Source organism: Gobio gobio (assembly GCF_949357685.1).
Source record: "Gobio gobio genome assembly, chromosome: 1".
Taxonomy (NCBI): Eukaryota; Metazoa; Chordata; class Actinopteri; order Cypriniformes; family Gobionidae; genus Gobio; species Gobio gobio.
The window spans coordinates 37,148,297-37,170,566 of record NC_137097.1 but is presented as its reverse complement, the minus strand read 5'-3'; the positions used below and the strand labels follow the sequence as shown (position 1 = coordinate 37,170,566).

The following is a 22,270-nucleotide window of genomic DNA, read 5'->3' as shown; positions in this document are numbered from 1 at the left end:
CGTGGTTCGTGTTTATATCGTCAGAGTGCTTTCTTGTTGTCTTGGGCTGTGTGGACATGCAGTCGATGAGTGCTCTCATTGGCTGCGTATTCGTGTTATGTTTTGTTTGAGCACATGGCTTGTGATGGTGTTTGCTGACCATGTGCTCTTGTTTTTGTTATGTTCGGTGAGAGCAAATGACTTGTCATATTTGTTTCTGTTTATGGGCCATGTGCTTGCATTTACTATTGTGTAACCCTGTCCTTGTTATCTGATTATTGGTTCATTTGCCCCACCTGTCGTTACCTGCTTTATTTGCTCTCCTACTTTTTCTCCTTGTTTGCAGTCCTGTGCCAGTTTGTCGTTGTATATACCTATTGTGTCTAGCCCTGCTAATCCTGACCTTGACCTTTAATTACAAATAAAAAACCTGTTCTCTTTGTTCTCAAAAAGCATTGAGTCCTCATCTCATCTTCACCCAACCCTGATACCTTTTTCACTACAAAGAGCCTTTTGTGTAATGGAAAGATTCCATGGATTTTAAAGATTCTACATGGAACCATCAATTCCAATAAATAACCTTTATTTTTAAGAGCATAGATAAGACATTATATAACATCAGAAAATGAGTTTCAACAGGTAATTACTGGACAGCTCTGACGCAGAAGAAAATTACATGACTGAAGTATATAAATTGTGCTTAAAGGTCCCATGGCATGGATTTTTTATTATTTTATGTTTCCTGAGATGTACTTATATTGTTAGTATGGTTTTTACATAAAAAAATGTCATAATTTAGAAAAAAAAGCATTTTTTTCTCTGATATTATCCCTCTGGCTTGAATGCTCTGTTTCAAGGGGCGTGTCTGCTGTGAGACTTCAGTGAAAAAGCCCACTGTTGTGATTAGCTGACATCTTTGCATTTGAAATGAGTATTAGATTATGTGGCGGAGGGGGCATGGTTTAGCGAGGCACCATCTGTCTCTGCAAGCACTGCCAGTCCAGAGAGAGATGGACTGGGCACACAAGATAGCTGACAAAGTTTTATTATTATACCGAGTTGTTGAGAGCGCTGTGAGCGCGAGTTTATTTTGTTTGTATCTGAGAGTCCCAGTCACGGGACCCTGTCTTCTTCCTCCTTATTCTACGAACTTTGTAACATGTGGAACCACTCTTGAATACTTTTACTACGTTTTTTTTACCATCACAGCCGTCGAGATGAACGAATCGTCAAAGTGTTGATTGTAGCATTATTTTTAGATCTTTTCCCATCACATGAACGGCTGCAGTGATGAGTATTGGGTACACATGCAGTCTGTCGATCGCGTGAATGCAGTGATCTCGTCATTGCAGTGCGTTTTCTCTCACAAAATGCTTTCACCACAACTAACAGCAAACACGACATCGACATGAATACAGTAAGAGTTTTGTGCAGCATAACAGCGTCATTCATTATAACGGCAGTTTGGACAAGTGTGCAGATACACTCGCAACGTGTGATTGACAGCTCCGGACATTATAAAGAGAGTGTTTTTTGATCGCTCTCTGTAATCATTTAAATAACGGATTTGTTTCATGCTACTAAGAGAAACCATGTGAATTTCAGGCATTAATGAACACTGTTACTCACTGTTTGTGGCGGTGCTGTCGAATCCATATAGTAAAAGTCTGTTTGTAAAGCCTGTGCTGACATCGCGACTGATAAACAGAATACATTCTCTCCAAATTCTCTGGGAGAGCAAAGCAGAGGAAGGGGAGGTAACCGTTCCCTGTATGGGAAGATTCCAGATCGGCTCATTTTCATCAGCTCTCATTTTCTCAAAGGCAGAGCAGGACACCCAGAACTCAGTTTACACCTATCACAATTTCTAGCCACTTGGGGACCATATACAGGCTATGAAAACTTAGATTAATGTTAAAAAACCTTATAAAATGAAAATGTCATGCCATGGGACCATCAACTACATATGGCTCTATTTATTTATTTAGTTTTACAAAATTAAACTCTTATATTAACACCAGTAAATTGACAAGCACAAACCTTAGTAAAACACCTTGCATGATTAATTTAATTTAAATACTCTCCTCCTATAAATTTTGCGTCTGAATGGAAACTCCTACAAATGCATATGCAATAAGGTCAGCCGAAAAAATAACCTTGTCCACGCCTTTTCAGCGCTAATCCTGACAGTAGCCCAAAGAGGGTTTACACTGGTGCAAGCTGTTAGTAAATCTGGCCCTTGGTGTTATTTTATGATTTAATTTTATTCTAAAAAATTAAATTCTCTTTTATTCTGGAAACTAGTAGATTAGTCCAAACCTTTGACTGCTACAGAATAACTGTAGCAAAAATATATAAAGCTGTCACCAGGAGGCACTGTTCCATACTGCCACTCTCACAGGGCAGATCTTAAGTGGCCCTGGATTGTTGCCATTTATATTTGCCCCCGGACAAAAAAAAGGGAACATCCTCTCAGTAAAGTGGGCATTAAATGTGTAGATCGGTGTGACATCCACTGCGTCAAAAAAGCTGACCTCTCCAGCATCATAATCGATCTTCACTCGAACCTTTTCCAGGTGTCCCTTCAGCTCGAGCGGTGTGTGTGGGGTGGTCATAGCCGTGTACTTCCCATCAGAGAGAGCGATGGTCCACAATCCTCCTTCTGGACAGCCAGAGATTTTGCCTTTCCTGGCTATGGACGCTTTAACCACACCTATTACCCAGTCATTATTTTGGCCCACGTCCACCTCCCAGGAATGGCATCCGGAGGTGAAACCCTTGGAGCCCAGTACAAAAACAAAGTGGTCGAAGCGCTCAGGGTTATCAGGCAGCTCTTTCATCACGCCCGTGTTGGACACACTTGTTAGATTCTTGCTGAGAGACAAACAGGGGTAGGCTGTGTTGGGGTCCAATGTCACTGGAGCTAAGTGTTGGAGAAAGTGGGAAGACATTAACAAAATTATGACAGTTAAAAAAATATTGATGAACTTAAGTGTCATTGAAGTGTGCAACTTTCTCAGTGTTAAATACTTTCCGCAACTAGCATTTGTAGTTTTTTGAACATCCTCACAGAAACAGCTCAACCAATGGCGTGAGTTTTGGGGAGGGGATATTTGTTTTTTTTTTGACTGTGTACTGGAAACCTGTTTGATAATACATTTTTGCAATTCCATTTGGTGACGCTAGTTAGTAATTAAATCCATTAGTTATTACTAGGGCTGTCAAAAGATTAATCGCAATTAATCGCATCCAAAATAAAAGTTTGTGTTTACATAATATATGTGTGTGTACTCTGTTAATTATTATTTATATATAAATACACACACATTCATGTATATATTTAAGAAATATTTGCATGTATATACTGTATATACATTTATATAATCTATGATATATATAAATATAAATGTTTTATATATAAAAATAATCTTTTTTTCTTAAATATATACATGCTTGTGTGTGTATTTATATATAAATAATAATTAACAGAGTACACACACATATATTATGTAAACACAAACTTTTATTTTGGATGCGATTAATCGCGATTAATCTTTTGACAACCCTAGTTATTACCTATTTCAGCTTTAAGGACATAGAAATTAAATGGAATTAAATACTTATATAATTCTGCTGAAATTGTAGATATTAATAAATATAATTTAATAGAGAATACATTTAATTTAATATATTTATATAAATAAATACAATTTATTCTATGTATAATGATACCTAAAGATTTTTTTTAATGTTAACATACTATAATATACATAAATTAATATTAATATATTAATTTATTTTTTTCATCATATCATTTTCATTCGTATGTACCATATTTCCCGGAACGATCTAAATTAGTTCAAAGTGGAGCCAAACAACATGAAGCAGATTTACAAGACATCTTTTTCTCCCTTCATTTGTTGAACAAACCAACTTTGAACTTTGCATTTCTTTGAACTGCAGTCATTTCCTCTTCCTGTCCTTGCTTTTCAACCTGTGAGACGTTCAATTCAAATTTCGAACTTGTGAATTTAAAGGAAACCTCTTCTGAAATCCTGAATGTTTACACAAGCCGATCCAGGTCTATAATAACCGGGTACTCACTGCATTCCACCAGACTCTGCATTTTTTCCCACACTCTGAACTTCAAGGATGTGATGTGCTCCGCAACATCGATTAGAGCTTTCTGGACAGTTTCTGGTTCGTGAAATGTTATCTGAGCTCTGTAATGACACAAGTCAGATTAGTTGTGATGGATTTTATGCAAACAAATCAATCAAACACTTTCAAATGTGCAGTGTGAGATTACCTCATTTTGACGTTCTTGTAGTTCTGTGGGGGGAAAGAAAAATGTGTTACTTGTGCTATTTGTACAAAAACGATTCGATTAGTTAAGAATCCAAATACAACAGGTTACCTGTAAAAAGAGGCTGTCATCACCAGCAATCTCATTTTCAATGGCCATGACAGCCTGTGAAAAGATGAGTATATCACGACTGATTACGTCAGTTTGTTTCTTCACCGTCTGTTTCTTTGTCTCTTCTTCTTCTGCCAGAGCAGCAATCCTTGCCGTTTCCTCCTTCAAAAGAAATTGTTGAAGCTCTGCAAACTCCTCGTGAATTTGTTTCTCTGTCTGTTGCCTTTGGTTCTATGTGAACCCAACATAAAAAGGTAATGCACTGAGTAACGCACATATCTGTTGAAAGATGTTTGTAATGCCTGGTACACATTGTACAATTTTGGGCTGTCCCAGATGAAAGATGACCAATTGTGGTGATTTCTGTGGTCGTGGCTCCTAAACCTTGTACAGTGAGAGAGGTTCAAAGACGGACTTTATCACGGTCTTGCGACCAAAGATAATCTGCTATAGTTTTCTGACAGTGTTAGAGATTTAGTATGATCATCTCAGTGTTTGCTGCTACGACCTTTGTCTACTGACTAGCCAATAAAACTGTAACATGAAATGCCATGGCGCTAAAACTTAAATCTACTTGCCTCAAGCTCCATTTGCAAGATTGGCATGACAAGTTGGACTCTTTTCCCTACACTCTAAAAAAAAAAAGGTTCTATATTGCACCAAAAATGGTTCTTGGCTCGTAATCATAGGGGAACCTTTTTTAGTGCTATATGGCACCAATTTTGGTGCTTCAGTGGTTCTTCAGCGGTTCTTCAGAGGTTCTTCAGCGGTTCTTCAGAGGTTCTTCACCGGTTCTTTGACTAAGGTGCTATATAGCACCTCTGAAGAACCGCTGAAGAACCACTGAAGCACCAAAATTGGTGCTATATAGCACTAAAAAAGGTTCCCCTATGATTACGAGCCTTTTTTTTAGAGTGTAGCCATGACCGCTTCCATATTCTCCTCTTTCACTTCCTCCTCTTTTTTTCAGTGCACATAAAAAAAACACAATTGCCAAAGTGCGATTCATCTTGCTCTATTTGTTTACCACTAGCACATGCTGGTGACTTTTTATTCTTCTGTACTAACTTGCCACTAACTTGGTGTCATCGTAGAGTCTACATACATGTCGTACCCAAGTTTATTAGATCATGTCGTACAGTGAGATTTGTAATTATCTTATAGGATTGCCAAAATCGCACAGTCTGTAGCAGGCATAATTCTGGAACATGCTCTGTTGATACCTTGATGTGGACTGTTATGTCGTCGCATTCTTGTTTGGCCTCATAAAGGCGTCTAAGACTTTTCTTAAGTGGGATGACAATCTGCCGCATTTCCTCCTGGAGAAAGAAAAATGTACATCTCATTCCAAGTTAAAACAGCTCTCTAAGTCTCTGTTTACATATTAAGCTGCGTTTTTGGTCGATCGGTTCACAAGTAGACAAGGGAGACATACACGTTTACACAATCTAATGGATGACACAACCGGAGATGACAGGAAAACGTATGGAGAGCATCATCTTTCGATTCAGCTCTGTGTGTTAGAAATCAGGAATGGTGAGATAACATTGTGCTTGGTATGTTTTACGTCTTCAAACCAAATTTGGGTCTTCAGTTTAAATCCCATCTGACTAGCGCACTTCCCATAATGTCCACATTAGTTTAGTAGGCGGTCTTTTGTGGCCACCTATGACACTATGAAAGCAATCCGGTCAAATGTGTTTTTGACTACCTCTGGAAGTGGTCGAAAGTGGACAAGCTCACAACATTTCAAACCCCGTTTACACCTGTATTTAGTGATCTGAGCAAAACGCATCTTAATGCCAGTTGTAAACAGGGCCTAGGGCAGTATGTAAACATGTTTTTTTTTTTGTTTTTTTTTGACAATTTACACCCCCAATTTTTTTTTCTAACAGATGAAATATTTTTTTTAAAAATTACATTCGCTATTTATGTCAATACTCCTCAAAACTGTATTGACTTTTTTTATAATTTTTTTTTAATTCCAAGATATTATCACATGTTCTCTTAAGCACATTTTCCCCCAAATGCTCATTGCCATAATGTGAAAAATATATTATTTTTTAATATATGCTATTAGTTAAATTGCATTTATACATTCTGATAGTATTTATTGTGCTGACTTTAATTTGTGCAAAAAAAATAATAATAAAAAAAATAATGAGAATTGAGAATAACGACAATTACAAAAAATAATTAAAACATCTAGATGCTTTATGGTAATAAGAATATGAATGGCATATACACTTGTCATGATGCTACAATGCAAAAAAAAAAAAAAAGCGCTAAAAACTAGGGAATATTCTTAGAAATATTATCACCTTGAGATCGTTTGCTGCCTCTTCCAAAGGACACACACTGTGGCCTTGATGTTTCTTGGACGTTTGACAAACACAGCAGAGAACCTCTTCATCACGTTGGCAGAACAATTTGAGTCCCTCCCCGTGAGTGGCACAAAGAGCCTCCGGTTTGGACGTCCCGTTCGCCGCAGCTGAGCCGGCTTGTCCTTTCTGCTCCTTTAAGATGGCATCGCACACGTTCTTCAGAGCCAGGCTCACGGTGGGCTCCGTCAGAGAGGACTTCCTCCTGCACACTGGACATTCCCTCTTGGCCGCCTTCCTGCTCCAGAAGAGATGAAGGCAGATACGGCAGAAACTGTGGCTGCACTTCAGGACCACGGGATCGGTGAAGATCTCGCAGCAGACCGGACAAGAGAGCTCATCCTCTAAAGGCGACTTCGAGTGAGACGAAGAAGCCCTCGGGCGCAGAACTGGGATGTTTTTAAATGATGGAAGGGTGTTTGCTCTTCCAGGTTGAGAGGAAGCCCTAGGTCGCAAGGGCATGGTTGTCTGGTGTTGCTGGAGTGAAGTCCACTCGCTTTTGATGAAGAAACCTGATGAGCCCAAGCTGCACCTGCAGTGTTTGTTGCCACTCTTTCAGCTAGAACACAAAACTCCTACAAACACCCACGTCCCAAGAACAAGGCCGCCCTTCGCCAATAATTACCTTTTACAGGGCCGTGACTATCCTTAAATTACCATCACAAAATTCTCAGAAGTCAGTCTTTGACCACACCTCGTCCACTTGAAAGCTTTCCTTTTTTTTTACGGTAGTCTAATATTTGGTCTTGGTACATTACTGGATCAACTGGTGCTCGAGGGGAAAACAAGCTTTGCCATTGATCCGTGACATGTTTGGTGTAAGCATTATTGTTTTGGGAACTCAGAGGCAGTGTGAGGGGTTGCAAGAGAGCAAACACTTTCTAAAGGCTGCAGGGACATTTAGGAAAAATAACTTTGTGGAAAACGGAACTGTACAAATTGCCACAGGAGTGCAGAACATAGAAAAAATGTGTTTCTCTCAAGGGAATAGTTCACCAAAAAATGAAAATTCTGTCATTAATTATCCTCGTGTCGTTCCAAACCCATAAGACTTTCATTCATCTCAGTAACAAAATCTGAGACCTTTCTGTGCCTCCATAGACAGCCATGCAACTGACACGTTGACGCTTCAAAAAGTTCATAAAGAGAACATAAAAGTAATCTATAAGAATTGAGTGGTTAGTCCAAATTTTCTGATGATGAACATATTTAATTTAGGCTTTTATTCACATATAAACATTCATCAACTCACACATCAGTTGTGGTAAACAGAAGATCAAACATGTCTGCTTGACGTGCGAGACCCAATGAGGTTAATTCTCGTGTAATGCAGCACGTTTTAGCTTCCAGAAGAACCAGTGAAGTTTGTTCTCAAGTGCCAAGCAAGTATGGTTAAGCTCTCAGATTTCATCAAAAAGATCTTCATTTGTGTTCCGAAGATGAACGAAAGTCTTACCGGTTTGGAATAACATGAGGGTTCATTTTTGGGTGAACTATTCCTTTAAGAATACTATACAAAATAAGTGTTGTATTATATTTTCAGTGCAGGTCACTCATTCCCCTATACAGCCGCATTGGAAATGCAAACGTAAAGAATGGAAATATGCCCTTGGAAAGGTTGTTCAGCCAAGGAGAACGAACCCAATGTTTCAATGAACAACCGTAATAAACAAAAAAAATACCTCCTGCTTTCCAGAACACAAAAACAAAATCACACAAATAATTTTGTTTATTTTAATACTGTTGAGAAATCAGTAACAAATAACAATTTGGTGCAATAGCATTTCTGTCAATGGAGAAAAAAAATGTAACATATAAGACTTACATGATTATTGCCATTTGAAGGTAGTCCGAGTGTCACATGAATCCATCAAAACCATTACATCATCAGTGTAAACTATTCATTCTTAAAAACAACATATCTAAATATGTTCAAAAAGCATTGAATGAAAAAGTGTCCAAAGTAAATACCACAAGATCACTGTTTTCAAGCTACACTGATAGCTTTACAGTATGTAAAAAGTAACACCTAAACATTTAATAGTTTTTTTTTTCTCCTTTTTTTTAAGTTGTAGCTCTGATCCTTTAAACATTAACTTATGTCCCCCATAAGAAATGGCGCCTGGCTAAATAATACAAAAAAAATATACAGTTTGAAGTTTTAACCATCACATGATCACTTTACATTTCAAACATGCTCTGATGTTACAGATGTGGAAATACTACAGTGTTGAACAGCCTGGTTAAAAGTAACTAACATTATAAATCGCCATGCACTCAGTGTACGATGTCTGAGTTTGGTCATTTTGCAATACTATCGGTATCAGTATCTTGGAAATGCTACTGTAGTGTAATTTCCGTAAACACATCAACACTATATACACTCAAATCAATGTTCTACAACCAAACAATATCATCCACAGCCTCTACCGTCCAATCAGTGCTTTAATATTCACTTATAAGTAGGGCTGGGCGATATATATATAAAATATTCACAATATACTCACAAAAATTCTGCTGGCAGTATAAAATTAAGCAACGTTGTGAAGTGATCCATAATCGCTGAGTTACAAAAGTTTGCAAGAACACAAAAGTTTTGAAAGCGAAAACAAAAGCATTGCGAATGAACGCAATAGAATTGAAATGTAATTTTTTTCCTCTGATCACCGTGTCCCTTTGGGGGCTCAGTAGATTCAAAACTCTTAATTTGCATAATCAATAAAAATTAACATACATCCCCGTGGCATAAAAATATATGTAGGTAAATTATATACTGGTTATATTTGTGCATAAAGAGGAAAATGATTACATATCAATCTCCATTATGTTCATTTTGTGAAACAGTCTGAACCACATGATTGATTTTTATTTTACTTTCTGCTTTAAAACATTGTGAATCTGTTTGGCGGCAATGAGGTTTGTTCGAAGGTCATATCGCCCAGCCCAACTTGTAATCCCTTCATAATTCCTCTATCAATCCTGAAAAGGATAAATACTATTTATAATACTTTATGATACTTACTAATACTGATTTAACTGAGAAAAAAAGAAAGATATTTCCTTATGTTTGGCATTAGGTGGTAGTTGACCACACTACTATAATAAAACCGGTGTTTAATTTTTTTTTTTTCCCCGTTTCCTTTTCTCTTTTAAAATAAGAGCTAAGCCACAGAACTGGAAATGTAAAGCACTAGAGGTCGTTTGGAAACAGTTCATTGCAACAACTTCTAAGCCACTTGAAATCCTTAATATAAGAGAGGACAAGAGTACATAAGACAGCACATGCTTTAGGGAATCATTATAGTGTTGATAAGACAAATGTTCCATAATTCTTCCGCGGGACGGATCAGATCCACACACCAGTGCAGACCAGCATTGCCTTGATCTCTGCACTGTGTGCTCTGTGATCTGTGCCATACCGTGCAATTTATACAGCGTCGGGCAACACAGTGCAAGTGAAAGTCACAGTATGTAACAGAGAAACCTCACAGGGATACGAGACATGGTCCCTGGAGCAAGCGCCTTGCAAATTCAATGAGTCTCAGCATATTTTCCTTGATATCCTACTAAATAAGACTTTTCACATAAGTGATTAGGCTCAACCTAGTCAATTCTGAATACAATTTTAAATCTTTTAAAAATGCATTCAACATAGTGTCTTGATAACATCTGCATCTTGTGGAGTTAGAGGCCTACATACAAGTGTTTCCAGCTTTCTTAAAAGCATCCCAGCGTATGCTCCCAAAAAGAACAAAAATAAAATTCAATAGTGTTCCTAACAGTGTTTTCTAGAATTACCATGTTAGTCGTTTCTAGAATTACACGCGACCGACCTTCGCATCGCCTATGGCGCCCCACACATCAAACACAAACTCATCAGGAAATGCGAAATCACCCAGAGTCTCGTCCAAAGCTTCAGCAAACTCATCCGGGTTCTTCTTGTCCTTGCCGAGCTCAACCATCGTGGCAGCTGTAAACGAGTGTGGGAGTTAGAAACGCCACTTAAAGAAAACAACAACTGTTTAAAAAATAGAATACATGGGAAACATACCAAGTTCACTGTCTCTAATACCCATGTAGCTCTCCAACAGATCATCCACTTTCTCAATTGCTTTTTCTTCAAATGCTGATGGCTGCAACACAAAGAAAGAATGAATGAAAATATTGCAGATTACCTTGCTTACCTGAAAATGATGATTGATTCGTTACTTTTATAACGTTATTATTATTATTATTATTTTGGTTTTCTGTGATCATCAGATTCAATGATTTATGCTAAGCTATGCTAAAAGTGCTACCGCCAGACCCGGAGATCGGCAGAATGGATTCGTAAAACTATTTAACTCTAAGTAGAGACGATTATGAAAAGTACAAAGATGCGCAATATATCAGAAGACAGAAGGTCAGAAATTATTTTGACCACTTCATTACGTTTTGTAGAAAGCCTTTCTTTAAAGTGAATTTCGTTTTGTATAAATTGTATCTTAATTGTAATCAATGTTCCATCAGCCAATTGCCTGGATTTAATACATAGGAAGCAAATAAACAATAGCAGACAATAATCGTGACATGGAGGCGCCGGAGCGATCACTTTCATTGCACATGAACTGGAGCGCGTCTCATAAATAAACCAAAACTCAGCAGGCTAACAGACATAAGAAATATGTGTAAATAAAGCTTGTATAGCTACAATATTGTGTGTATCAGATAGTTTACAAAATCAAATGATTCTGACAGTTTTTGCCATTGAAATGACTGGTAAAGTGTCCCAATCAACCTGAATTCACTAGCCTGGATGCCAGCCGAATTTAGCCCCGCCCACAAATTTTTTTGCTCGGGCAATTCGGTCTGGACTCGCTCCATAGAGGAGTAATTATGCCCGAACAGAAACTGTTCGGACCAATGAAATTGTCAGGGCGGGCTTTAGACGATGATGGACAGATGATAAACAGTAACGTAATCATCCACGTCATCGAAGGCGCTTGGGTTGAATTTGCTCTTATCCTAAACGGAGAACTTGTTCGTATATGCATTCACCTTCACTATTTCTCTCAGAAACGATGATCGTGTTGGTAAGTACTCTGTGTATCCTTAAATAATTTTATTACTGGCAAAGATCGTTTACACTCATCTTTTTCTTGTAACGTTACTTAATCCAGCGTGCGTGCAGACAGGGTTTCCAAGTCTTTTTGCAATGTCGCGCACAATTGCTACTCAAAAATATAGCCCAAAACAATAACTTTCCGGGGTGTTCTCCGGAAAAAAATGGCGTTTGGTTGGCAAAATATGTTATTTTGGCAAGGTTGCCTGCTAAAATTCGCATTCCTGGGTTTATATAATCACATAATTGGGGTCGCTTCAACCCGCGGACATGGAGAAAAACACGGACTTGGTAACACAGTGCAGTTGAGTTCTGTTGACATTTGACAACTAACGTTACGCGTCGCTCCGTTGCTCTGATTGGTTGTGGGTCTATCCAATTGAGGTCTTTCCTGGCTCGGTTGAAACACGCCCCATAATCAAAGCTCAATGGAGCGGTACCAGACTCAAATTCTGACTAGAATTGAGTATGGCCACGCCAGGCAATGAATTCACCCTATACTCTTTGAAATCATAATTACATTGCATTATGTTGTTTGAAACCCCAAATATTATAACATTCTTCATTAACAATTATTCAGTTATTTGTAACAATGTCATTGTAAAAAAGAAAAGAAAAAAGTAGTTTCAATGTAGCTAGCTACTTTTTGATAGTAACTTGTAGAGTAGCTAACTACTTTTTCAAAAGTGTAGCTTGAATGTAACAACTACTTTAACTTACAAGTAGCTTGTAAAGCTACAGTTTCAGAGTAGCTTGCCCAGCACTGTCAAAATAGATATGCTGAGGGCCAATAGCAAAACATAACCTTCGAATACATCAGCATTAACCCGCGCTCGCTCTCTCTCTTTCATGGTGCGTGCACATTTTCAATATATTCCTATGGAAGTCACAAACTTCCATAGAAATGACCTGCACTTGTTTATGCCGGATTTGCCAGACATTTTCCGGAACAGGATACGGCTCAAATTAAGCACTGCTTGTACTATAGTGATATAAAAAAATGCATGTGTATTTATATATACATAATTATACACAGTACACACACATATATTATGTAAACACAAACTTATATTTTGGATGCAATTAATCATTTGACAGCACTACTAAACATACAAAGAGAAAAAAAAGTATGTTGAAAATGTGTCATCAACATCATGAAGTGCATTAAACATTACATTACGCCAGGGTTTCCCAAACTGGGGTTTGTGAAGGAACTTTTGTAAGTTGTTGTAAGTTGATGAAAAGGTAATAAATAATAAAGATTTAACATTTTAAAATAAAAACAATTTAAAAATGTTTTTAAAAAAGATGGAATTTTGCATTTATAGTTCATTCCTATGGAAGTTGAGGTTCACACTCGAATTAGTGATTTAAAAAAAAAAGTGCAAAAAATCCAAAACATGTCACATATCGATTAACTGGTGGGAAAATTTTGGGTAATCATCATCATCTTCCGCTTATCCGGGGCCGGGTCACAGGGACAACAGTCTAAGTAGAAACACCTAGACTTCCCGCTCCCTAGACACTTCCTCCAGCTCTTCCGGGGGAATACAGGCGTTCCCAGGCCAGCCGGGAGACATAATCCCTCCAGCGTGTCCTAGGTCTTCCCCGGGGTCTACTCCCGGTGGGACATGCCTGGAACACCTCCCCGGGAAAGCATCCAGGAGGCATCCGAAACAGATGCCCAAGCCACCTCAGCTAGCTCGTCTCGATGTGGAGGAGCAACGGCTCTACTCTGAGCTCATCCCGAGTGACCGAGCTTCTCACCCTATTTCCAAGGGAGTGCCCAGCCACCCTGCGGAGAAAGCTCATTCTGGTATTCTGGATACTCTCCGCCTGTATCCGGGATCTTGTCCTTTCAGTCATGACCCACAACTCATGACCATAGGTGAGAGTAGGAACGTAGATTGACCAGTATATCGAGAGCTTCGCCTTGCAGCTCATTTCTTTTATGCCTTTTGTTCTTTGATTAACATGATAGACAGCAGCAGGTATATTAGGCTGCTGTCACTTTAACCTCTTAACCGGATTGCTCATTCGTCCTCAAGCTTTATTTGTTCAAATTAGCTCAAATGACTGTCAGGTGTAAGTAATTACAAGTGACAATCTATACATCATTTAAAAGATCTAAGAGTCAAGCTTCCATTTTTTACCTCTGTTTTATTAAGTCTTATAGTGACAGTAATTTGTTAATATGTGTCAGGAGTTATGAATATGAAAACCGCGTCGGTACCGTTTGATTGTAATATGAGCCTCAGCTGCTCTCATTCATAAAAAAACTCCTCTATTCTCGTCACGAAGACTCGCGACAAATCAACATCCCTCAGGGCTTTTAGTTCAAAAGTGTGCAGATGAGGAGAAATATTGATAGATTATCATATGCCTGTGTCAAATTTCTAAACAGAGGAGTATTTTTTAATCAATACTTCCTCAAAATGCGCAGATGTAGCCTAATCATGAGGGATGAGACTCTTATGTGTTGTTTTCAATTCATACTGGCAGCCGGAGGGCGCTCTGTGCACATGTAGTCCATATACAGACAGACGAAGAAGATACCATGTGCCATAAAAGAAGTCCATAATAAAAGCTTCCTGAAATCGCTAAAGATGCAAATAGAGACATTTGAAGATAATAAACACACAATCGCGACGATGTATGGTTTGTCTGTGTTCTTTATACCATGTTGGGTGTATTCATAATAGATTATATTTATAATGCAATGCTATTCGACATAGCTTTTATCAATATGCAGAATATTGTAAAATGATATATTTTCTGTCTGATTTTTTGATCCGAAGCCAAATGAGACCACAGAAGGTTATTTAAAACATCCCACTTGTGATATAAAGTAATTTTGGAGAACAAACATGGTTTTAATCTTTATTGTATTTTGATTGCGTGCTAAGCTAACATGCTAGCTAGCCAATGCACCTGCCACCTGGGCAAACACGTTATTTTTATTAATAATTTTGAATAGACTGAAATGAAAAACCAACTGAAATGTTTCTATTGTCAACAACGGAATTTGAGGCACTTTAGAAGGTGAAGTGAGAAGTCTGATCATAAATGAGGTTTGAATAGAACAGTTTGAATAGAGAGTCGTCAGTGATTACAATGAAGACAAAAGAATAAGATAACTAGCCATAACCTGGCCAGAGAGGTGTGGAAGTGTTCTGGGGAGACTGAAACTGAATGGGCAGTTTGCACCTCAAAACAATAGAGACAATAAACTGAATGGTAGCTCAGAAGAGATGGCAATAAACATCAGTTAACATTTTAGAGAAATCTCAAAATAAAATCATATGACATGATCTTGAAAAACATTTAATAAAATTCAGAGTTTTAGACTTATCTTCAGATTTGAAATAACATGGTCAGACATGTGGCTTCAGCTTTAGTGCACTTCTAGATTGCTAAAATGCCAACTTCAATTTTATTTTCATAAAGATATTTCATACAAATATATTTCATACAAATATATTTCTAATAACTTTACAAAACTTTGAAGCTTATTATAGCTATTTTTGATTATGAAAATAATTATAATTTTGAATTTACAGTAAACTGCCAAGTGTCTGCTTTCAAATGACGCCATACTTATGATTTTAAGTGCAAAGGAATCATTAACTGTTACGGTTTTAGTCTGATTATGCTATTTCTTAGGATTTTTTCAAAAGCGGGGGTGCAGGCTAACAGGTTAAGAGCGTACGCATGGATCCAAAATACTGTTACACGACATGCGTTCTCTCAAGATTTGACATAAGAATTTATGCATAAATTTAATTTGTAATTTCTATAACTTTTCTAGCCTTGAATTTTTAATTCCCTGACATTTCCTGGTATTTTCAATGAGTGTGGGAACTCAAGATACATTAAGACTGATTCTCACAATATTTATTTACATACATTAAATACATATTTTTAACGTGCATTCATATTTCCTTCTATTCAAGTAATGAAAACTTTTTAAAGACCCATTTCAAGACCAAGTAAAGAAAATGTAAGGAATAATAAAGATAAGGGAACACAACTTGTCAATATGTAAATGTAAAAGACTAGGTAGAAACAATGAGTTTCAAAGTTTTAAGAATAGTTTTCAGAACTTCCTACCGATACTTTTTAATTCAGATTACAAAAAAAATTACTTAAGGCTTGAATACTCTGTTCCCAACTAATATGGACATAACTTTTACTGTACCTTCTGATCACATTGCAGTGCAAAAATCTAAAGATCCTTAAAATCAAGACACTTGAGAAGCAAAATGATACAAGATAAAATTAAACGGATCAAAATCAAGTGAGTTTATGATTAAGACATGAACAAATATCTGCCAACGGGCTCAGAAAATCATCTTAATTCAAAGGGAAAACAAGTTTTCATACCCCACTGGCAGACAAAATAGAAGACAAAAAGAACTTTATTAACATTTATTTATCTTTAACAAGTATCCTTTTAGTAAGGAGACCTCAGAAATCTGAAACCAGAATGAATTATGTTTTTGCTCTAAATGGTGGTTTCCAAACAAAGGGAAAAAATAAACATATATCAGTAACGATATCGGCATCGGCCAAAATGAGTTGAAAAATATCGGCAAAAATCCAATATCGTGCATCCCTAATTTTGTTCAGTTACTCAGAAAACATCTCTAGTCATTGCATGTTGATTTGAGAATATTTAATATTTGTATTGAAAAACAAGACAAAAATGCTGAGTAAAACTTTTTTTTTTTTTGCAGTGCATGCAACATTTAATGCCAGGACTTTATGAATTTAAGACTTTATGCTGAAACCCTGAAAAAAAGTAATCTAAATTAGTGCAAACTGTGAAATTGGCATTACTCCATGAGAAAGATTCTTACCCATTTAGTCCTAAAAGTCCATTCATTATAAACTTGATAGTACAATCGGCAAGGTGTAATATGAGAATGCACAATACTATTATCAATCAATTCTGCCCAACATTGATTATTAACTGATAATTATATTACTGATTGATAACTATATCGTTATGCGTTACAATATGTTAAACTGCAAAATATATTGTAGTGTGTATCGTGTTGCAAGAGAGATGAGAGATGCCTAGACCTTTCCAAGAACACAAATGAAACTCATATCTGCTGACTCACAGTTTAGTGACCCGTGAACTGAACTGACCTGAAATCATTATACCCCTGAGCAAAGCATCTTACCAGATCCTCTACAGTGGCCGGTCCTTTAGATCTCAGACGCAGGGTTCCTCTGCCTGTTCCCAACTGTGCAGAGCCTGACCTGCTTCCTGACCGCTGACTGATCATGTCTGACAAAAAAAAAAAAAAATATCTGAAAATAATCTTATCAAATTCACTGTAGCCATCAACGTCAGCTACAGTATGATCAAAAACTCTTACCAAATGCCTTCATTGGCTCCACCAGCTTCAGGACAAAGGTCTTCCCTTTGGGAAGTTCCTTCAGCATCTTGGCAACCTCATAATGGCGACAGCCAATGAGAATCTGCCCGTTGATTGACTCGATCATGTCGCCCACGTTGATGACCTGGATCTGATGAATAATACTGCCTTCTCTTATTCTCTGCAAAGGAAACAGATGATTTTCAGATGAAGGCTCCGTTGTGGTGCCAAACATGTGCAGCGTGAAACGAATGGTGATGGAAAGCGTGCCCATTAGTGAAGAGACCCTTTACTGCTTACCCTTATAGTCCTAAAAGTCCATTTATTATAAACTTGATAGAACAATCAGCAAGGTGTAATATGAGAATGCACAATACTAGTCTTTATGTAAACATATCGCATGTGACGTTCATCCACTCAATGACACTGACAGTGCAACAAGTAGATGCAAATAAGCATGTTAACCACGGGTAAATTATGAGCAGTGTGAAAAGTGAAGCAATATAACCCAGTGTTGTCACCTCGCATCGGCTGCGAGACTACACACTGCAAAGACTACAGCTGACTGCCAACTAGCACATGCGTTCTGCGCCTGCGTGTAAGGAAATAACTGTCTATTAGGCAGGGCTCGACATTAACACTTGTTTAAGTGGATTTTTTTGAAGGGGCAAGTGAAAAATAATTTTACTTACCCGACGGACAAGTATCCTCGTTAAAGCGTCAAAACAAAAAATAACTAGGGAATCACCAAAGTGCAATAATGATTCTGCATTCAGTTAGTGTAAGTGGCGATCGATAGTGGATAATATAAAACGAACTGACAAGGTTGTGCTGTTGAGGCTCGCGCAGCCTCTCGAGGAGAAAATCGAAAACAAATGAGCGCCGCTCATACGAAGAAACTCAGTTAACATACACGGTTAAAATTGTGTAGTTTTTATATTTATAACATATGATACATTTAAGAAACATCACACTAACAAGAGTGTTGTTTTCCTGAATACCATCACGACTGAAAATGACACTGATTTCATATGCCAGTTCCATAAACAATTATTTAACATTAAGTCACTTACATTTTAGAAGCAATATGGACTGTTTTTGTTCTATTTCAGCAGCGAAAATAGTTCCAAACAAATATCACAGCAGAACCGTAACGCATCTCACAGCAACAGCATGTTACTGAATGATTCAGCGTTTTAATGAATCGGTTGAATTAAAGATTCCCAAATTCTTGAATGAATTAGCCGTTTGAACGAATCGACTCAATGACTCACTCATTCAGACGGTCACCTGCTGCCACCTACTGGCAGTTTAGTTTCATCTTTCCAACATTTCTTATTTGTTTATACAAATTTTTTTTTAAATAATTTCATAACATTATTTAATGCAGTAGTAATTTTTCAGTGTAAATTATTTAATTTGATTGGTAACAGCCTATAGTGTCTTATTCTAATTTAATTTATAGATCAAATTTAAGAATATAAAAGGAAATCTGAAGCATATCCTATATTTAATAAGATTATGGAAAAATGCCCTTTATAAAAAGGTACAAATATGACAAATATGCATATTTAAATATGTCAAAGCTGATTAAACACTGGTGAGAATATTGCTTCAGAATAGATTATATTTACAAAAAAAATCCAGACAAGCAAATGTTTTACTCGGACAAGTGAATGACAGATTCACTTGTCCGAAGGACAAGCGAGTGAACAGGCTTAATGTCGAGCCCTGTATTAGGGATGCGACGGTGAGTATATTTTCCCACCAGTTAATCGACGTGTGACAACACCAGAAATACCTGCATCACCAGCTTATAATTTATGCATTCTCAAGCATTAAATGGAGCACATCCATGTAATGCTTGAGAATGCATAAATTATAAGCTTGCATTACAAAAATGCGTTCTCGACATTTGTCAGTAAAATAACGCCCTAGAAAAAAAACACAAAAAACAAACAAAAATAGATGGCGTCCTACTAGAGCCAATGGTGCAGAACTAAGAAACTTAAAAAAACGAAGCAGACCAATGCTCAAAAATGGCCTGACCGTCGACTTGTAGTGTCCCAGGCTTTAGAATGACCCAAAGTTAACAATTTCAAGTGTGAAAAGCTCTTTAGTTTTAGACATCAAAAACATGAACTTGCTTGCATCCTTAAAAGCCCAGATAATTTCTCTCACCTTAATGAATGCATAGCCAGCTCCATTATCAGTGATAGTGAGCCCCAGTGCATCCTCTCCTTTAAAGACATCCACTTCTTTCCTCTGACCCTTCACGTGAGCAAATATAAAGTCCTCCAGCCCGATCTGGCCACCCAAAAGTTTGTCCATATCCACTTTGTGAGTATTCAATGTGCAAAACATCACCTGAGAAAAAATGCAGTCAGCATTTAGTCAGCATAATCAACAAGCAAAGAGAAATAAAGCAAAGAGAACAGCCCATTACCTCTGTTGGAAGAATCCCAAAGGCCTCTCCTATCTTGGCATAGAGCTCACGCACATTGCTGAAGCCCTCAATGCGACCCGTGGGGCTGCCGTGAGCCAGCTGGGTGTGGAAGATCAGGCGAGGTCGCAGGCTGGTGGGTGGAGGTGGTAAGCCCTCATGGGCAGCTCCTTCTCCCAGGCCGACCCTGCCACCATCCAGGCCATCCAACCCTGGGACGTTCAGTCCAGCCCTGATCGGCTCGGCCTCCTCGTTCTCCACCAGTGGAGACGCCTTCTTTCTGCGACCCAAACCAAGTGGCATTTCGGGTGCTGCTGTTTATTGTACAGACACAATGTTTTAATACAAAGGGGTCTGTGCACCACCTTTAATTGTGTTCTTTATGTGTCCAAATCAAAGGAGAAAGTCTCATGAGTTCAACCCATCCAAAGAAAATCTCCAGACCTGTCATACAAGGAGAAACAAATTGAGTGGTAAAAGATGGTACAAGATACATATAGCAAATGCAATATAGAAGCAAAGAAAAAATACATAATACACTGTTATCATTCAACCAAACACAAGTGATTTCTAATAAAAAAGTGATACTAATGTTCTAAAAAGAAAAATATTTTACTTATTATTTGATGGATCAAAGTCAACGTAATGTTCTCTCTAGATTTTAATATTTAATTCCTTCATCAAGATTGATTCTCACAATACTCTTTTAGATACATAAAAAAAATTAAGCAGTCATAATCCCTTTAATTCAGGACAGGTTTTTTTTTTAATCGAGATTTTATGCATAATTATAAATGTAATTTCTCTAACGTCTAAATTCCCTGATGTTTTCTATGACTGTGGGAACTCAAGATAGGGTTGCACCGAAACGATCATACATCAAGACTGATTCACACAATATTTACATACATTAAATACATACTGTTTTAATGTGCATTCATATTTCCAACGATCCAAGTCATGGAAAAGTCATGGAAACGAAGACGATATGGACGTTTCTATAAAATCTAGGTCGTCTTTCTCAAACATTAATCACAACTGAGATGGGAAAAAGGTACATCTGTAGCAAATTTAATATACAAGCCAAAACAAGTTATTTAAATATCGTTTAAATAAATTAATTTGGGGGAAATTATACGTCTATACTACACTGGTGTCATTCAACCAAAAAATAACAAATAAATAAATAAGGGGGAAAAATCTGCCTTGTTTACTCAAACCGCTATCAGCATGAACTAAACTCACTGCATTAAACCGACCACTGAAAAAAAAACACTTTTAAGTTTCAGGATTAAAGCAGTCTGACGTTTCTATTCATAGTCTGAAGCTAAAGCAGCTAACAGTAATGTGAGTTAGCATGTTAGCATCCTCTAGACATCACGACACTTACCAAACTAACACTGACAGTGAGGCAACCATGAACCGCTGGGACGTCGGGCTTATAATGTGTTCATTACAAAAGATGATTGTTAAAGCGGGACTTTAGGGAGTATGTTCTGGTATGTGAGAGGAAAGGCGGATATCACATCACTCAACAAAACCTGCAGTTCTTCCTCTATCGACACAGTAAACAGCAGCACAGCTCAAACACGCGCGCGCTGCCGCCATCTACAGGTATTATGCGGTTATAACGTCAGTCAGCACTGGGCCCCAAATGCGTTTACCGATGGTGTGAGGATCCTATTGGATCTCAAAATGTAACAAAATTCAAAATAATAATTAAATAAAATTCTGGAGACATACGTGGCCATTTCATCACCGTCATCTTCAGCTTCCTCAGCAAGGCAGTTGTCATCTTGGCGGAGTGTTTGGTGTCGTTATCATGTTGGAAAACTGCTATCATGTTCTGCTTCAGAATGTTACAGTAGTAGGCCTACATGTTACTTCCCCAGTACCAGCAGCACTTATGTAGCCCCAGATCATGATGCTGCCACCACCATGCATCACCAGTGCGTCACCACACACACTGGACACTATCTGAGCCAAACAAGTTTATCTTGCTCTCATCAGACCACAGGGCACGGTCCCAGTAATTCATGTTCTTGGACAGGATGCTTCAGCAAACTGTGTGCAGGCTTTCTTGTGAGCCAGCTTCAGAAGAGGCTTCCTTCTGGGACGACGGCCATGCAAACCGACTTGTTGCAGTGTGCGGTATGGTCTGAGCCAAGATTATTATAGTTTTGCATTTTTAAATTAATTTTTATTTTATTATCATTTTCAATTTGCCTCAAATTTCAGTTTAGTTTTAGTTAGTTTTATAAATTGTTTTGCTAGTTTTAGTTTAGTTTTATTTTGTGATCACATTTCTATTTAGTTTTTATATATTTTGTTTCAGTTTTAGTAATTATAGTTTAGCAGAGTTTACCAGAACAACGTGTAGAGACCAAATCAAGATTTTTTATTTCAGCAAAGTTTAATGTTTGCACAGATTAGAGTTTACTCTTATGTGGACATCTTAATAATACAAATAAAATAATGCAATACAGATTGTTTTATTTAATGCCATGTCAGCATCTAAGGCTATATTCATGGCAAAAACTAAATTACAAAAATACAAATATC

The 22,270-nt window shown here is 37.5% G+C and overlaps 2 protein-coding genes across 2 annotated transcripts; both read right to left on the bottom strand.

Annotated features, from left to right (window-relative positions):
• Nucleotides 1–521: 521 nt before the first annotated feature.
• LOC307133297 (E3 ubiquitin-protein ligase TRIM39-like) lies at nucleotides 522–7,506 on the bottom strand. Its single transcript, XM_079828286.1, has 6 exons — nucleotides 6,718–7,506; nucleotides 5,620–5,715; nucleotides 4,397–4,627; nucleotides 4,289–4,311; nucleotides 4,084–4,202; nucleotides 522–2,902 (listed from the first exon to the last, which is right to left on the bottom strand). The coding sequence occupies exons 1-6, from the start codon at nucleotides 7,237–7,239 to the stop codon at nucleotides 2,343–2,345; spliced, it is 1,551 nt and encodes a 516-aa protein (XP_079684412.1). The 5' UTR covers nucleotides 7,240–7,506; the 3' UTR covers nucleotides 522–2,342.
• Nucleotides 7,507–8,489: 983 nt separating this feature from the next.
• Nucleotides 8,490–21,286, bottom strand: gipc1 (GIPC PDZ domain containing family, member 1). The gene is made up of 7 exons (XM_079822329.1): nucleotides 21,099–21,286; nucleotides 19,712–20,152; nucleotides 19,447–19,632; nucleotides 17,266–17,446; nucleotides 17,068–17,174; nucleotides 10,829–10,910; nucleotides 8,490–10,747 (listed from the first exon to the last, which is right to left on the bottom strand). Exons 2-7 carry the CDS (start codon nucleotides 20,009–20,011, stop codon nucleotides 10,596–10,598), a joined length of 1,008 nt encoding a protein of 335 aa, XP_079678455.1. The 5' UTR covers nucleotides 20,012–20,152; nucleotides 21,099–21,286; the 3' UTR covers nucleotides 8,490–10,595.
• Between the last annotated feature and the right edge of the window lie 984 nt (nucleotides 21,287–22,270).